Source organism: Leptinotarsa decemlineata, unplaced genomic scaffold (assembly GCF_025532065.1).
Source record: "Leptinotarsa decemlineata unplaced genomic scaffold, Ldec_3_MD MMD2_tig00000218_RagTag_RagTag, whole genome shotgun sequence".
NCBI classification, from domain to species: domain Eukaryota; kingdom Metazoa; phylum Arthropoda; class Insecta; order Coleoptera; family Chrysomelidae; genus Leptinotarsa; species Leptinotarsa decemlineata.
In genome coordinates, this window is record NW_027412545.1 from 5,330,673 (window position 1) to 5,344,151 (window position 13,479).

The window sequence follows — 13,479 nt, forward strand, 5'->3', positions numbered from 1 at the left end:
GACAAAAACAAGTCATGGCGGGGTCCAAAATAGAGAGTTTTTGTAATTAACAATTGTTTAAAAATTGGGATCCATGGTTGTGATGGTCGTTATATTACAACAACTGTTCTAACTAACCGGAGACTCTTATTATTGGAGAAAAAATTGAAAAGCACGAACAAACCCTGAATTCAAAGATATCGACAAAGGTGCAATCTGGATCTGGAATCCATGAGAGAGATATCTTGATAATTTACTATTCAATTGAAATGCAAACGGGTCCAATTTTATGATTATATTCTGTTATTTTTTTCAGTTCGGTTCATATTCTGTGACAGAATCTTGATTCAGATTACTTGCCCATTTCTTAATTTTTCCCGTGTTGAGATATAAGATGTAAATAGGTGTTTTTTCACACATTCCCTTATTTCTGTAGTAATATTCCCTAATTTTGAATATTGTTCGCTTCCTTTTTTGTTGATACATGCAAAAGCTGTTATTATCGTTTGATACTGTTTTTTGGGTTTATAACCTTCCATAATCTGAGAAAAAAAGCTAAATCAATAAATAATCTGAAGTTCACCCTGAAAAGTTACAGCATATTCTCTATTGATTTAGTTTTTATTTTTAAGATTGTGGAAGGTTATAATCCCAAGAAAACAGTATGAAATATTGAGTCCTCCACAAAAAAAATATCGTTACAAGAATATTTACTGTTGCTATCAATTCTCAAAAGTATCAAACAATCTCCACGACTGTAGGAAAATTAATTGAGCCCATTAAACGCTACTAAGAGATCTGAGTAATTTATACGAGATATGATCTCTATACAGAATCATAAAACTCTTGTGTTTGTCCCCAATGGCATACTGCCCCCCCAACAGACAGTTGGATTTTTTTTTGGTTTTCCACTGAAAAAATATGATCAGAAAAATTCTACTGACTCATGGCCACATATTGTATCGGTCCTATTCTCTCCTGCTAATCAAGGCCGTATCTACATTTTACATGATTTCGAGAATGCCTGTTCCTATAAAAAGAACATTTTTCTTTACGAAGTAACGGATGACGCGATATAGCTGTTACATGCATATATTTCGATCAATCATCTTCATAAAATTTTTATTTTCAGTACGAAGATGAAAAATGGTGCAAAAATGTTCAAACGTTTTTGAGATAATTTTGTTGATACTAAGATAGGTACAGCTTACTTCGTTTCTTATTTTTATTGCCTTCTTGATTTGAAGAATAGTCATACTTTGATGTTTCGATATATTTCACGAATTCTAAATAAAAAATAAGATTTTTTCATCTATATCCTACGGCTGAAGTGATTACTGGATGGATGCTTTCAATGCCAAATAAATTATTATTTTTGAGCCCACTTGATCAGCGAGAACGTTTCAAGAAGCACATTATTTCTTGCTCTTTTCTCTACAAATTTAACTTCTTGTGATTTTATTGAGAACATTGTGTTCAGGACTTTGTATAATGAATAATGAATATATGTTGATGAGTACGAGTTAACGATAATACCACGAGTTTGATTTTTGGGGAAAACAAAGCGAAGGAAAATGGGCTCATATTCATATTATATTTTAACTACTTCACTAACATTGAAAATTACTCATAATCCTATTTCAAAAAACCCTTTTTTAGTATTTCAGGTATATTGTAAAAACTGGAACTGCTTAATATACTTTTATCTCTAGAGGAAGTACGCTGATTCTTTGAATTTACTCATCCTCATCTTATTCACTCACCATTTATTCTCTCTCATCTGAACAAATGTAGTTGTTTTTCATTCGGAATGAATTATTATTCTTATAATTATTATAATTGATTGTCATTATAGGATTTTGAAATTTAAAAATCCTGTAATGCCTACAGGATTGCTCTACCGAGTTAATGTACACCGTCACCATTTTTTTTCAAAATTATGTCGAAAAATCTCAACAAGGTCAATACTAACATTTCAACTACTGTGACTTCATATATGGGTCATACTTATATGATTCAGATAAAAAAAGAATACAAAAAGTGCAAAATTCTTGTTGATGCCTAATTTATGTACTTCGTAAGTATGATTCAATTTCTGAAGCCTTTAAAAACTCCCGCTGACTCAACATGAAAAACTGTATGATTTATCATTTGGGTTGTTTTGTTCATAAATTGATTACCCTGCCCCATTCTTCCTGTTCAATACAAAAACTAATTCTGCCTGAATATATTCACTCAAGAAACATTAGACATAAAAACAAATTAACTATACCACAACATCGCACTGCAAAGTTTCAGAGATCATTTCTTTTTGGTGCTGTAAAACTCTACAATTCATTGCTCGAGCAATTGAAGAGATTCAATATCAGGAGGTTCAAATACGAATATAAAAATTATATCTATGATAGTCAGTAATGTCAACTTTTTCTCATTCAATTATTATCAACTCTCTTTAGAGGATAATCACAAATTATTATTTTTATTTATGTTTCTTATTTCGTGGTACCATTACTGTTAATTGTTTTTTTTATTTCTGTATGTTCCCGTGCATTATGGAGTGGTGTTAGCTAGACTTCTGCAATAAGTACCAGAATCTCCTGTAACTTATTTTCATTTTCAAATGTATCTTTGTATTGTTTTTTTTTGTATTATCAATAAAGCCGATTTATTATTATTATTATCATTATTTGTTATTTGAAACATGCGTGGAAAAACACTTCAAATCAATTTGACATTGAAGAGTTATCACACGTCTGTGATAAATATCGGTGATAATGTATCAATTTGAATAATTTTTGGCGCAAAAACCCACTTCAACTAACAAATAGAACAATTGGGTCGTATCTACTATTAGCGAACTACTGGAAAATATAAACATCGTGCGTGTAGCTCACATACATTTTCGATTACGTTTGCAGTTATATCAGTTCGATACATTAAACATCTGATTGAAACCAAAAGCATTTCCCTCTCTGTCGGCGCGTTGCTAACTTTCTTTTCACTTCAAATAACGTACGTATACTCGACATCCGCAACAACCAATGGAGCTGTAGAAAGGCGTCTTATTCTGGTTTCACTTTCTACTATCGCGACTGAAAGCGACTTAGTAGCGGCCGAAGAAAATCGGAAGTTCCAAGGTTCGTGTACGAAATTGTAACAGCCCCGTGAAAAATCGTACGAAATTACCGGTACAGTGCGTTGACTCTGTGGATAAATACAAAATTGATGAGTCCATATCGATTCTGAATCCGTCGGTTTAAGTGTCTTGTTTCGAGTGCTTCGCTCACATTTATATCCATATCTACGACATGGTCTAACCTTAGAATTTGACTAGTGTTTTTCAGTGTTCCGGGAAAAATTGAGAATATTTTGCAATGAGTGCTGTTGAAGATATTTCTGCTGCAGCTTCTGCTCACAACAACAACAATTCCGATGAAAAAATTAAAAGGATGTTTTCTTGGACCAACAACAAAGTCAGGTTAGTTTCTCTTGAAATATTTTCAACTAAAAACCATATAAATTGAAATCATAAACGCATTTTCAATTAACTCACCAGAAAATTGCCTAGTGGATGTAGGCTGCAGAAAGCAAAAAATGTTTACCTTGAGTAATTCACATTTCCTTCTATTCCTTTCGAACCACAAGGACAAAAATTGTTATGAAAGGAAAGAACTGAATGTATCACCAGTTCTAATTATTTCAATGTACATTTCCTAACAATAAAATCACAAACAGAATGATGTTTTCAAGAAACACTTTATTATGAGGATTTCACTAAACAGTTTTACAAAAACACACCGCGTGTTCCGCCATACAATGGCTTCTTCAGGTGTGTCTTTACTGAAAAAAAAAGATGTTTGATTGATGAGTATACAAAGTATACTGTGAGAAAATTCAGTTGAACCTTCTGCGTTATCACAGGGGTGATGTAAAGAATATAGCAACGTTTGTGAAGTATGGAGCAGTGAAACAGAAGTGGTATCGCAAAATTAAGTAACAAGGTCACAATTGCAATCGCAGTTAGCAATTGGCTTCTTCTGTATTTGATGTACATGATTTTTTAGCGATCGGACGAGACTCTGTAGGGGTTTCTAAACGACTTTTGATGCACGAAAATAACTAAATAGAATTTTTTTATGTTTCATGATGTTGAGTCGTCATAACAAAAATATTTATTTTATTCTCCGAGGCAAATATTTTAGATTGTTTATGAACCGATTTCACATTTACATATTCAAAATTGTACGGGATGCTTCACAATTATTTCAATTACGATACTGAAAAACATATGCTTCTTGAATATTATTTGAATTGAGTTTATATTTATCAAAAACTTTTTTCATAAGTTTTTAATCTGACTTGGTCTGAGTCTCTATCATGAATTAATGGCAGGTTTTTGAAAACTTAATATAATAGCAGCATTCAACATTTAACAAGTGTTAAATGAACCTGAGAACGAGACAATGGGAATTTAAAAATCTCATATTTAATTTTGTATGAACCACTCTCCAGTTACAGAGCTTTCAACTTCGCCTTTGACAGTTAATTTTTACTTTTTGAAAATTAATAAAATTGTTTTTTCTTCTATCAAATCTCTGATGTGAAACATACGCGAATCAATGTGTTTTGACCTTTCGGAAATTTTATTTTTTTCGGCTAGTTCAATCGTACCTTGATTGTTTTGTCGATAAAAATAGGAAAACAATCACCAAAAAATTGTTTCTTGGATATTTCATGAGCCAATGTCTTCAAAAAAAGCAGTTCTTTGGCTGTTTTTGCTCAAGGCGATAAATTCTGATTCTATAGTACTTAGTGCAACACCGTATTGCTTACGGCTTGACCAACTCACAGCTCCTCCTCCAATTTTGAAAACATAGCCCCTGTAGGACTTTCTGTCTGTTTCATTTGATCCCCAATCTGCGTCACTATAGGCATCCATAATAATTTTTCCAGTTTTTGAATAATCTAAACCAATGGTTTTTGTCCCATTTAGATATTGGAGAATATGTTTCATACTCTTCCAATGGTGCTTTGAAGGTCTATGATTGCACTGACTCATAAATGTAGCGGGAAATGCTAAATCCAGTCTTATCGAAACTGCCAAATATAAAAGACTCCCAATAACTCTCTGATATAATTTTGTATCTTCCTCATTTAAGGGTTCATCGTCATCAATTTTAAATTTTTCTCCTACGGGTAGAGGAGTAGATACCTTCTTTGCTTCCAACATGTTCATTTCTCTCAAAAGTTCGATGGCATATAATGACTGGTCTAATCTTATTTTATCCTGATCTCTCATAACTCTGATTGATAAAATATTTTTCACTTCCCCCAAGTCTTTGGTATCAAAATTTTGTTTGAAACTGAACTTCAATTTGGTTATTTCATCTCCAGTTCCAAAAATTAATATATCATCTAGGTAAATGGTGATTACAACTTCTTCTTTACTTTTGAAATAAACACATGGATCAGCAATAGATCTTTCAAAACCTTGGCTTTTGATGAAATTGTCTATTGTTTTATTCCACATCAGTCCTGACTGATGCAATCCATATATACTTTTATTCAGTTTACAAACAAATCCGTCTTCTTTTCTATAATTCAAAACTTTAGTTGGAAATTTATTCTTCAATATATTTTGTACACTATTGTATCCCTCTGGAATTTCTATGAATATTGTCTCTTTGAAGGTCAGCAGATAAATATGCAGCAGTGATGTCCATTTGATGTATTAACCAACTCATCTCAGTGGCAATGGCAAACAGCATCCTCATAGTTTTCTTCTGAACAACTGGTGCATATGTTTGATCGAGATCAATTTCAGGCCTTTGAGTATTTCCTAGTGCAACAACTCTGGCCTTAAATTTTTCTATCCGTCCATTTTCATTATACTTTATTTTAAAAACCCATTTTGTCTTGATTGTTCTAGTTTCGTCTGTCCGCTTTACAAAATTCCATGTATTATTTCTAATGAGATTACCAAATTCTTGAACAATAGCATCTTGCCAATTTAATCGGTTATTTCCAGTTAATGCCTCTGTTAGATTCAGTGGATCATGGTGTCTTTCTTCCATCGTTCTAGAATTTTTAGCTTCAGTACAAAATTTTGATGTACATGCTTCTTCGTCGACTATGTAATCTGACATCCAATTAGGTTTCTTCGATATTCTGCCCGATTTGATAGTTTTTTCTGCATTTTCTCTCTCATTTTTGTTATTTGTGTTGTCCATGTCATTGTGAAGTCTAAAAAGTTCATCCAATTATTGGTTTCTAGTTCTAAGTACTGTTTGTGTGGAGTCGTTCTAAGTACTGTTTCTATGAATATTTGAATTTTTTTAAATAGGCGGCAGATCGAAGACAATAGTTTTTGACTACGAAACTGACAGGTTTACTTCACTAATATGATAGACATGTTTTTTCTATGTTTAGCAGCAAAAATACTTCAACAGCAATAAATGAACTTTGCAGTAGCATATATACAAGCTTCAATAATAACAGGCAAATTCCGGTTGGCTTACCTTAGCTTACTCCTGGAAAAACTGCTTAGAATTGGACTCAGGGGAGTTGCCAATGACTCGGTTGCTTCATATATAAAAATAGGACATAAGTGGTGATGATTGATTCGATGAAGTTCAACCCTGGTGTCAATTCTTTTTATATTATTCATGAGAATATTCAAATATGTCACTACAAAAAATCTATGCAGATGACACAACTCAAATGTTGGCACGAAATGAGTTATCTATTTCCGTAGAAGCAGCAAATGCGGTATCACATTAATTCTCCAAGTGATGTGAAAATAATGGGCTAACAGTCAATGTCACCAAAAAGGTATCTATGATTTTCCAAAATTCCTATGGAAATGGAAAGCAGGTCCATTGAGCTTGTAAGTCACTTCAAATATTTAAGTCTACCCATTGACCAAAACCTAACATGATGGGAAGTACACATAGAAAATATAAGTAACAAAATTGAGCAGCATATGTTTTGTGATAAAACATATGCTGCTGAAATATAATATTTCGCAGGAAAGGTCCACAGTATAAATAATATGTCTAATTCCATATAAAGGGTTAGACAATATAAGTCAATATCAATCGTGAATAATTCAATTCCACTGATGTGTATGCAACTGTTGAAAATAAATTGCTACACGTTTTATTTTAATATACCTCAATATTCAAAGAATGTTTTTATTTTCAGGTAAAATACAATCCATGTAAAATGATTTCAGCTTTGGAAGCATTTTTTTCCCAGACACAAACGTGTCTATGTATTCTTTCTATGCTGAAATCATTTTTGGTATATATAACAAAATCGCAATATTTTTTTTGGTTATGTTCAGTTGTCCTTGGATTTGATTAAAATAATTGATGATTTTTCTTCAACCTAGAATAATTATTGAAATTATAAAAATTAGAAGATATGATTCAAATGAGCAATACCTTATTCCATTATCAATGATCTCATAACACCAGGGGGACTTGTTGTTTTCATCTTTCAATTTTCCGTTGATGGAATATAAACATTCCACTTCGATCAGTCCATCTTCTCCTACTAATCCATCGGGAGAAGCAGCAAGAAATGGATTGTCTTCGTCGATTAATAAACCATAATTATTAACTTTACAATGCATTGCTTCTTCATATATTTTTATTGCTACTTTCTCCTTTTCTCTTCCAAATATAACTGCAACAGTATTCAGTTGTTTTTTCTTATATAAGAGTATTTTGACCAAATTGTGACAGGGTAAGTTTGACTTTCTTTTAATTACCGTTCCAAATGTAGAAGCAGTCAGATAATTTAACCTGAGTTCGTGCCACATCCTGTACTCGTGTTGACCCCTCGTCTGTTCTTCTATTCTTTTCCTTTTATCTTCAGTTGAAATTTTTTCTTTCAACTTTGCCAGAAACTGTTCCTTTTTCAACTTTAACTCTTCTTCGAGAATACCCGGTTGAGCTGCTTCTGGTCCATAATGTATATCGGGTCCAGAAATTCCCTTCTAAGGCTCTTTCATTTTGAGCAGTTTTCCCTCTGTGCCAATAACTTCTTCTGTCGCTTCAAAAACACTCTTTGCATTGCTGTTTTCCAAATTTTGGTATGCCAACTTGGCCCTACTAAATGAGATAATGCAGCCCCGTGAGCTCTGGCAGAAAACGAAACATTTTTTGTATAGTTAACCCTTTTACCACCAGAGAACTTGGCCACCAAACACATATATCGAAAAATCAAATACCATGTTATATTGGACGATATGAAATTGAATGTAAGTATGATATACCTTTCTGCTTGATTTGTAGTCTGATTGTATGACAGTTGATTTGCTTTGCTGACGCTCAAGACATGAATCCTGATTTTGAGTTTCAATTTAAAAGTCCGAACGTAATTTAAAAAATGGTTTGCCCACGATCAACCTGTTTTCTTCGTCTAAGTCCAAGGTATTGTGGACTTATGTTAATTAAAATAAATTAGCATAGTTCATGGTAAACACAGTGAATGGCAGGTATGAATGTTCTATTCAAATAAATTTTCAAGATATACCAATATTTATACCACATATCAATAATAAAATTAATGAGCGACCGTAATGGATTGTTCTTATCGTATTTATCATGTTACATATTATAAGTACGCGGTAGCGATATTAACTCCCCCAATAAATTGGATGATATATCAAATAGTATAATAAATTAAGTAATACCGAGTGGGTAAAAATTGAGTATACATATATTCTGTAATTTCTTTATTTCTTCAGAGCACTTCATTTCATCAAATATAGAAACTGAAACAAAAAGTACTTCCTGTATTGACCTTATTTTCACTTGATTAATTATAAACTGTTCTTAGAAAACAAAAGTCGCTGCATATTGCAAGAATACTCTTGTACTACGTGTTCTATTTCCTCTCACCTTAAACTGAGATAGGTGCATAAATACCAACATAACTAGCAATCAAAAACTTATTTACATACGTGTCCCACTTGGCACAATAAAAAAAGAAACCGGACTCCGTTCAGTTGTCTATTAAACAATGACCGATTACTCGAAAACACTACTCACAAGTAAAATTGAACTCTTAAAGCACTAACCGTGCCTATTCACTACTATTAAACATTTCAATTTCGGCAGTTGTATCGCCTACATCGTATGCAGGAACAACTTCAGTGAAAACTCCTACACTGACACCTGTCGTACATAATCCAACGCCCACCTTGGTATTAGCCAGGGGAGTAGTTGTTTTCTGATAGGTGTCAGTTCATCAACCTATACAGTGTAGGAGTTGAGACTGGCCTGAACGAATTGTTCCTTTAGATGATTTCATTTCAATTGATCTAAGCTGCGTACTATCGTTGCTTTTAATACAGATATAAAGATTATTCACCATTAACAAATTCTGTATATTACCTCAATTAGGTACTCCTTCTCCTTGAAAAAATGTTGATGCATATCTTGATGTATATCTTCTGATCTTTCACTAGCCCATTTTAAAATATAAAAATCAGTTCTACAGTGTGTTCCTTAAACACATGTTAATATTTAAGGAGGTAATTCTTAGACCCATTTTAAGGAAAATACGTCATATGGACGTATGTTCTAAACGTCTTAACTTTTGAGATACAGGGTGGCAAAGTTTTCAAAAATAACCAGTTTTTCAATAATAACTGAGACAATTTTGTAGACATCTTTGGCATATTTGGTACATATGTTCCATGCCTCAAAGCGCATTTTCTGATGTACACAAATTTGTATTTTTTCAAACAGTGGCATCCCAACGGATTTCGCATTGAATATTTTTGGAGAAAAAGTACTACGCCTATGCTTTCTTTTCGAAATAAAATCATTTTTAAAATTCTCATTTATTTTTGAGAAAATTTGATCTCCTGGTATTTCTTTGTCCGACGTATGATTTTCACTCAAAAAATAAAAATCGACAGAAAGCAAATTAAGAAATTAGATCAATTCTAAAATGAATGAGAATCTGAAAATTGCTTCATAACGCATTACTAATCCCCTAATAATATTTGAAAACATAATCTGCAAAAAAATAAATTTTTCATAAAACGCCACTGCTTTATCTTGAATTGAAAATTATTTTTAAAATCTCCATACATTTTTGAGCACATTTGATTTGCTGGGTTTTCTTTGTCCGACGCATGGTTTTCGCTCAAAAAATTAAAAATCGCTTAAAAATCTGATGCGGTATCGGCATCGACTGAAAGCAAACTAAGAGATCAGATTTGTTGCAAAATAATTGAGGATCTAAAAGGTATTTGTTTGTTGTCAGATGCAATGTTCTCAATTAAAATTACGTCATAACGCAGCACCGCTTAATAATTTTTGAAAACATAAATTTTGTTATTCTGGAATAAATGACGTGTAGCAGAATTTATTGACTGCACCTCTTGGAAATATGGAGTTTGTCGATATGTGATTTCTTTTAAAGATTAAAAGCAGAAAAAACAGCGTACCCACCATAGCAATAAAAAACGAATTCTCTGTATGTACAAACGTCAGTAGCTAATATTGATGTTGGTTTAAAGTAAGGTGTTGGTGTTAAAAACTGTCACAGCACGTTTTGATTGATTTTGAAGTGTAATTGAAGTTATTTTGGTAGTCCGCTGTTTTTCTGAATATCAGTAAATATAATATGGTAAATTATACGAATGTGGAAATGGCGCAAATGCATTACGTATATGGCCTTGCCGATGGTAATGCAACAGAAGCCAGGCGAATTTATCAGGAAAGATATTCTAATCGTGCCTTACCAGATAGCCGAACCTTTTCAAATATTCATCGTCGACTTGGGAAAACTGGTAGTTTCAAGAAAGGGACTCCGGAAGTTAGACCTCGTGTAGTAAGAACTTCTGAAATTGAGGAAGTGGTGCTGCTTGAAATTGAGGAACATCCTGAGACGAATACGAGAAAGATCGCTAGAACTCTGGATATTTGTCATCAAATTGTTTGGCGTATTTTGGTTGATTTTTTGTTATACCCATACCATATTTCAAGAGTGCAGGCATTACTCCCCAGAGATTTTCCACAGCGTGTGAACTTCAGTCAGTGGTATATACAAAGTATTGCACTAAATCCGCAGTTTGAGACACACATTTTGTTCACAGACGAAGCAAATTTTTCTCGGAATGCCATTTAAAATTTCCATAACAATCATGTATGGGCTGAAGAAAATCCCCATGCAATAACCGAAACCCATTTCCAACACCAATTTTCGGTTAATGTATGGGCAGGAATTATAGGTGATCATCTAATAGGCCCATTTTTTCTACCAGGACGCCTTGATGGTCGGTCTTAGTTACACTTTGTCGAAGAAGACTTACCTGAGTTATTGGAAGATGTGCCACTTGCGTTAAGGAATTGAATATGGTACATGCACGATGGCGCCCCTGCTCATTTCAGTGTTATTGTCCGAAACCATTTAAATACAGTTTATCCTAATCGTTGGATAGGTCGCGGAGGACCTCAGCAATGGCCAGCAAGATCCCCCGATCTCAACAGTTTAGATTTTTTTTATGGGGTCACCTTAACACTCTTGTGTATAAAACTCCCGTTAATACTTTACAAGATTTAAGAGAGCGAATAGTTGCCTCGTGTGAAACTATACGAAATACGCCGGGAATATTTGAACGGGTGCGTAATTCCATGCGTAGAAGGGCGGAAGCATGCATACTAAGTGCAGGTGGCCACTTCCAACAATTTGTATAATCAGTTTCGATATTATTACTAATTAACAAATTTGTGCTATTCGTTTAGACTTACTGTCACAAAATAAAATAAAACTCGTTTTATGAAAAATTTATTTTTTTGCAGATTATGTTTTCAAATATTATTAGGGGATTAGTAATGCGTTATGAAGCAATTTTCAGATTCTCATTCATTTTAGAATTGATCTAATTTCTTAATTTGCTTTCTGCATGTCGATTTTTATTTTTTTGAGTGAAAATCATACGTCAGACAAAGAAATACCAGGAGATCAAATTTTCTCAAAAATAAATGAGAATTTTAAAAATGATTTTATTTTGAAAAGAAAGCATAGGCGTAGTACTTTTTCCCCATAAATATTCAATGCGAAATCCGTTGGGATGCCACTGTTTGAAAAAATACAAATTTGTGTACATCAGAAAATGCGCCTTGAGGCATGGAACATATGTACTAAATATGCCAAAGATGTCTACAAAATTATCTCAGTTATTATTAAAAAACTGATTATTTTTGAAAACTTTGCCACCCTGTATCTCAAAAGTTGAGGCGTTTAGGACATACGTCCATTGGACGTTTTTTTCTTAAAATGGGTCTAAGAATTATCTCCTTGAATATTAGCATGTGTTCAAGGAACACCCTGTATATACACATTACGTGTACATTAAATAATTGGCACCATGATATTTCCATTCTGCTAATGAATCAATACTAAAGGTGTGTTTCTGTATAGGTTTTGAGCTATGTAGCTCCTATGTAGCTCCCGCTATATTGGATTTAGAATGACGTCACTTGGCTTGTCGAATTACGCTTCTCCAAATTTTTTATTTGATACCCTTATTATAGAGGTTATCTGGAAATTATAAATAAATTGCCGTAACTCATTTAGATTAACAACACATTGCTTGTATTTCTATCACATTCCCTTTCATTTTATATTCATGTTATAGAAGTTATCATGGAAATGATAAATCCCCATATTGCATTGAATACACTTCAGCTATCTCCATAGAAATTAACTGGTTCAAAATTCACACAAAACTTTTTCAAAGGGATAAAAATTGCATCCATCATATTGCTTAGCACTGTAATAAACGAAAATAACTTAAGTTTTACGGTTGAGTATTTGGAAGTAGAGATTTCACATTTGTTGTGGTCCTTTGGATGTGATTTCGATTCAGAATCGGCAGAATCTCCTTCTAATAATAACAATCATAACATTTATTTCCCATAACTCATAAGATATAAACATGTTTTGAAATAGTCGGTATGTGAATACAAAAAGAATGATTCAGTCACATTAAGAAATTTTTGAACGGTATAGAAACTGATATTCAGTAAAAACATTTTCGAATTGCGTTTGAAAATATGAATTCTATCAATCATTCTAAAAGGAAGAGGTAACTTGTTAAACATTTTGTATCCCAAATGAAAAGGGGACTTGGCAGATAGTTTGTATTTATGGGGTTTAACGTAAAAGTTATTATGATTTCTGGTGTCAATACTATGATAGGAGCTATGTCGTATAAACTTTAATTGATTAGTATAAATATAAACGCACATTTCAAATATGAGTACATCCACAAGAGCTAGTATTTTGTATTGCTTGAATAGGTCTCTGCATGATGCTTGTGTGTCAATTCCAATCGTCGAGGAATCGGCAAGTTTTCGATGGCGCGGAAACTCACGATAATCCGTAAGTCAGGGAAGCTATAGATTACGCTGTAGACGACCCCTCCCGATATAGAAGGCCCCGACACTCTGTCGAATGAGGCCCCTATGTCCT

General features: G+C 33.2%; 1 protein-coding gene across 1 annotated transcript in view; it reads left to right on the plus strand.

Moving 5' to 3' along the window:
• Positions 1–2,864: 2,864 nt before the first annotated feature.
• Positions 2,865–13,479, plus strand: part of snu (ABC-type transporter snustorr) — a 216,476-nt gene continuing 205,861 nt past the window's right edge. Inside the window, exon 1 of the mRNA XM_074173311.1 lies at positions 2,865–3,457. Coding sequence (XP_074029412.1) covers positions 3,354–3,457 — 104 coding nt within the window. The 5' untranslated portion in view covers positions 2,865–3,353. The remainder of the gene's footprint in view (positions 3,458–13,479) is intronic.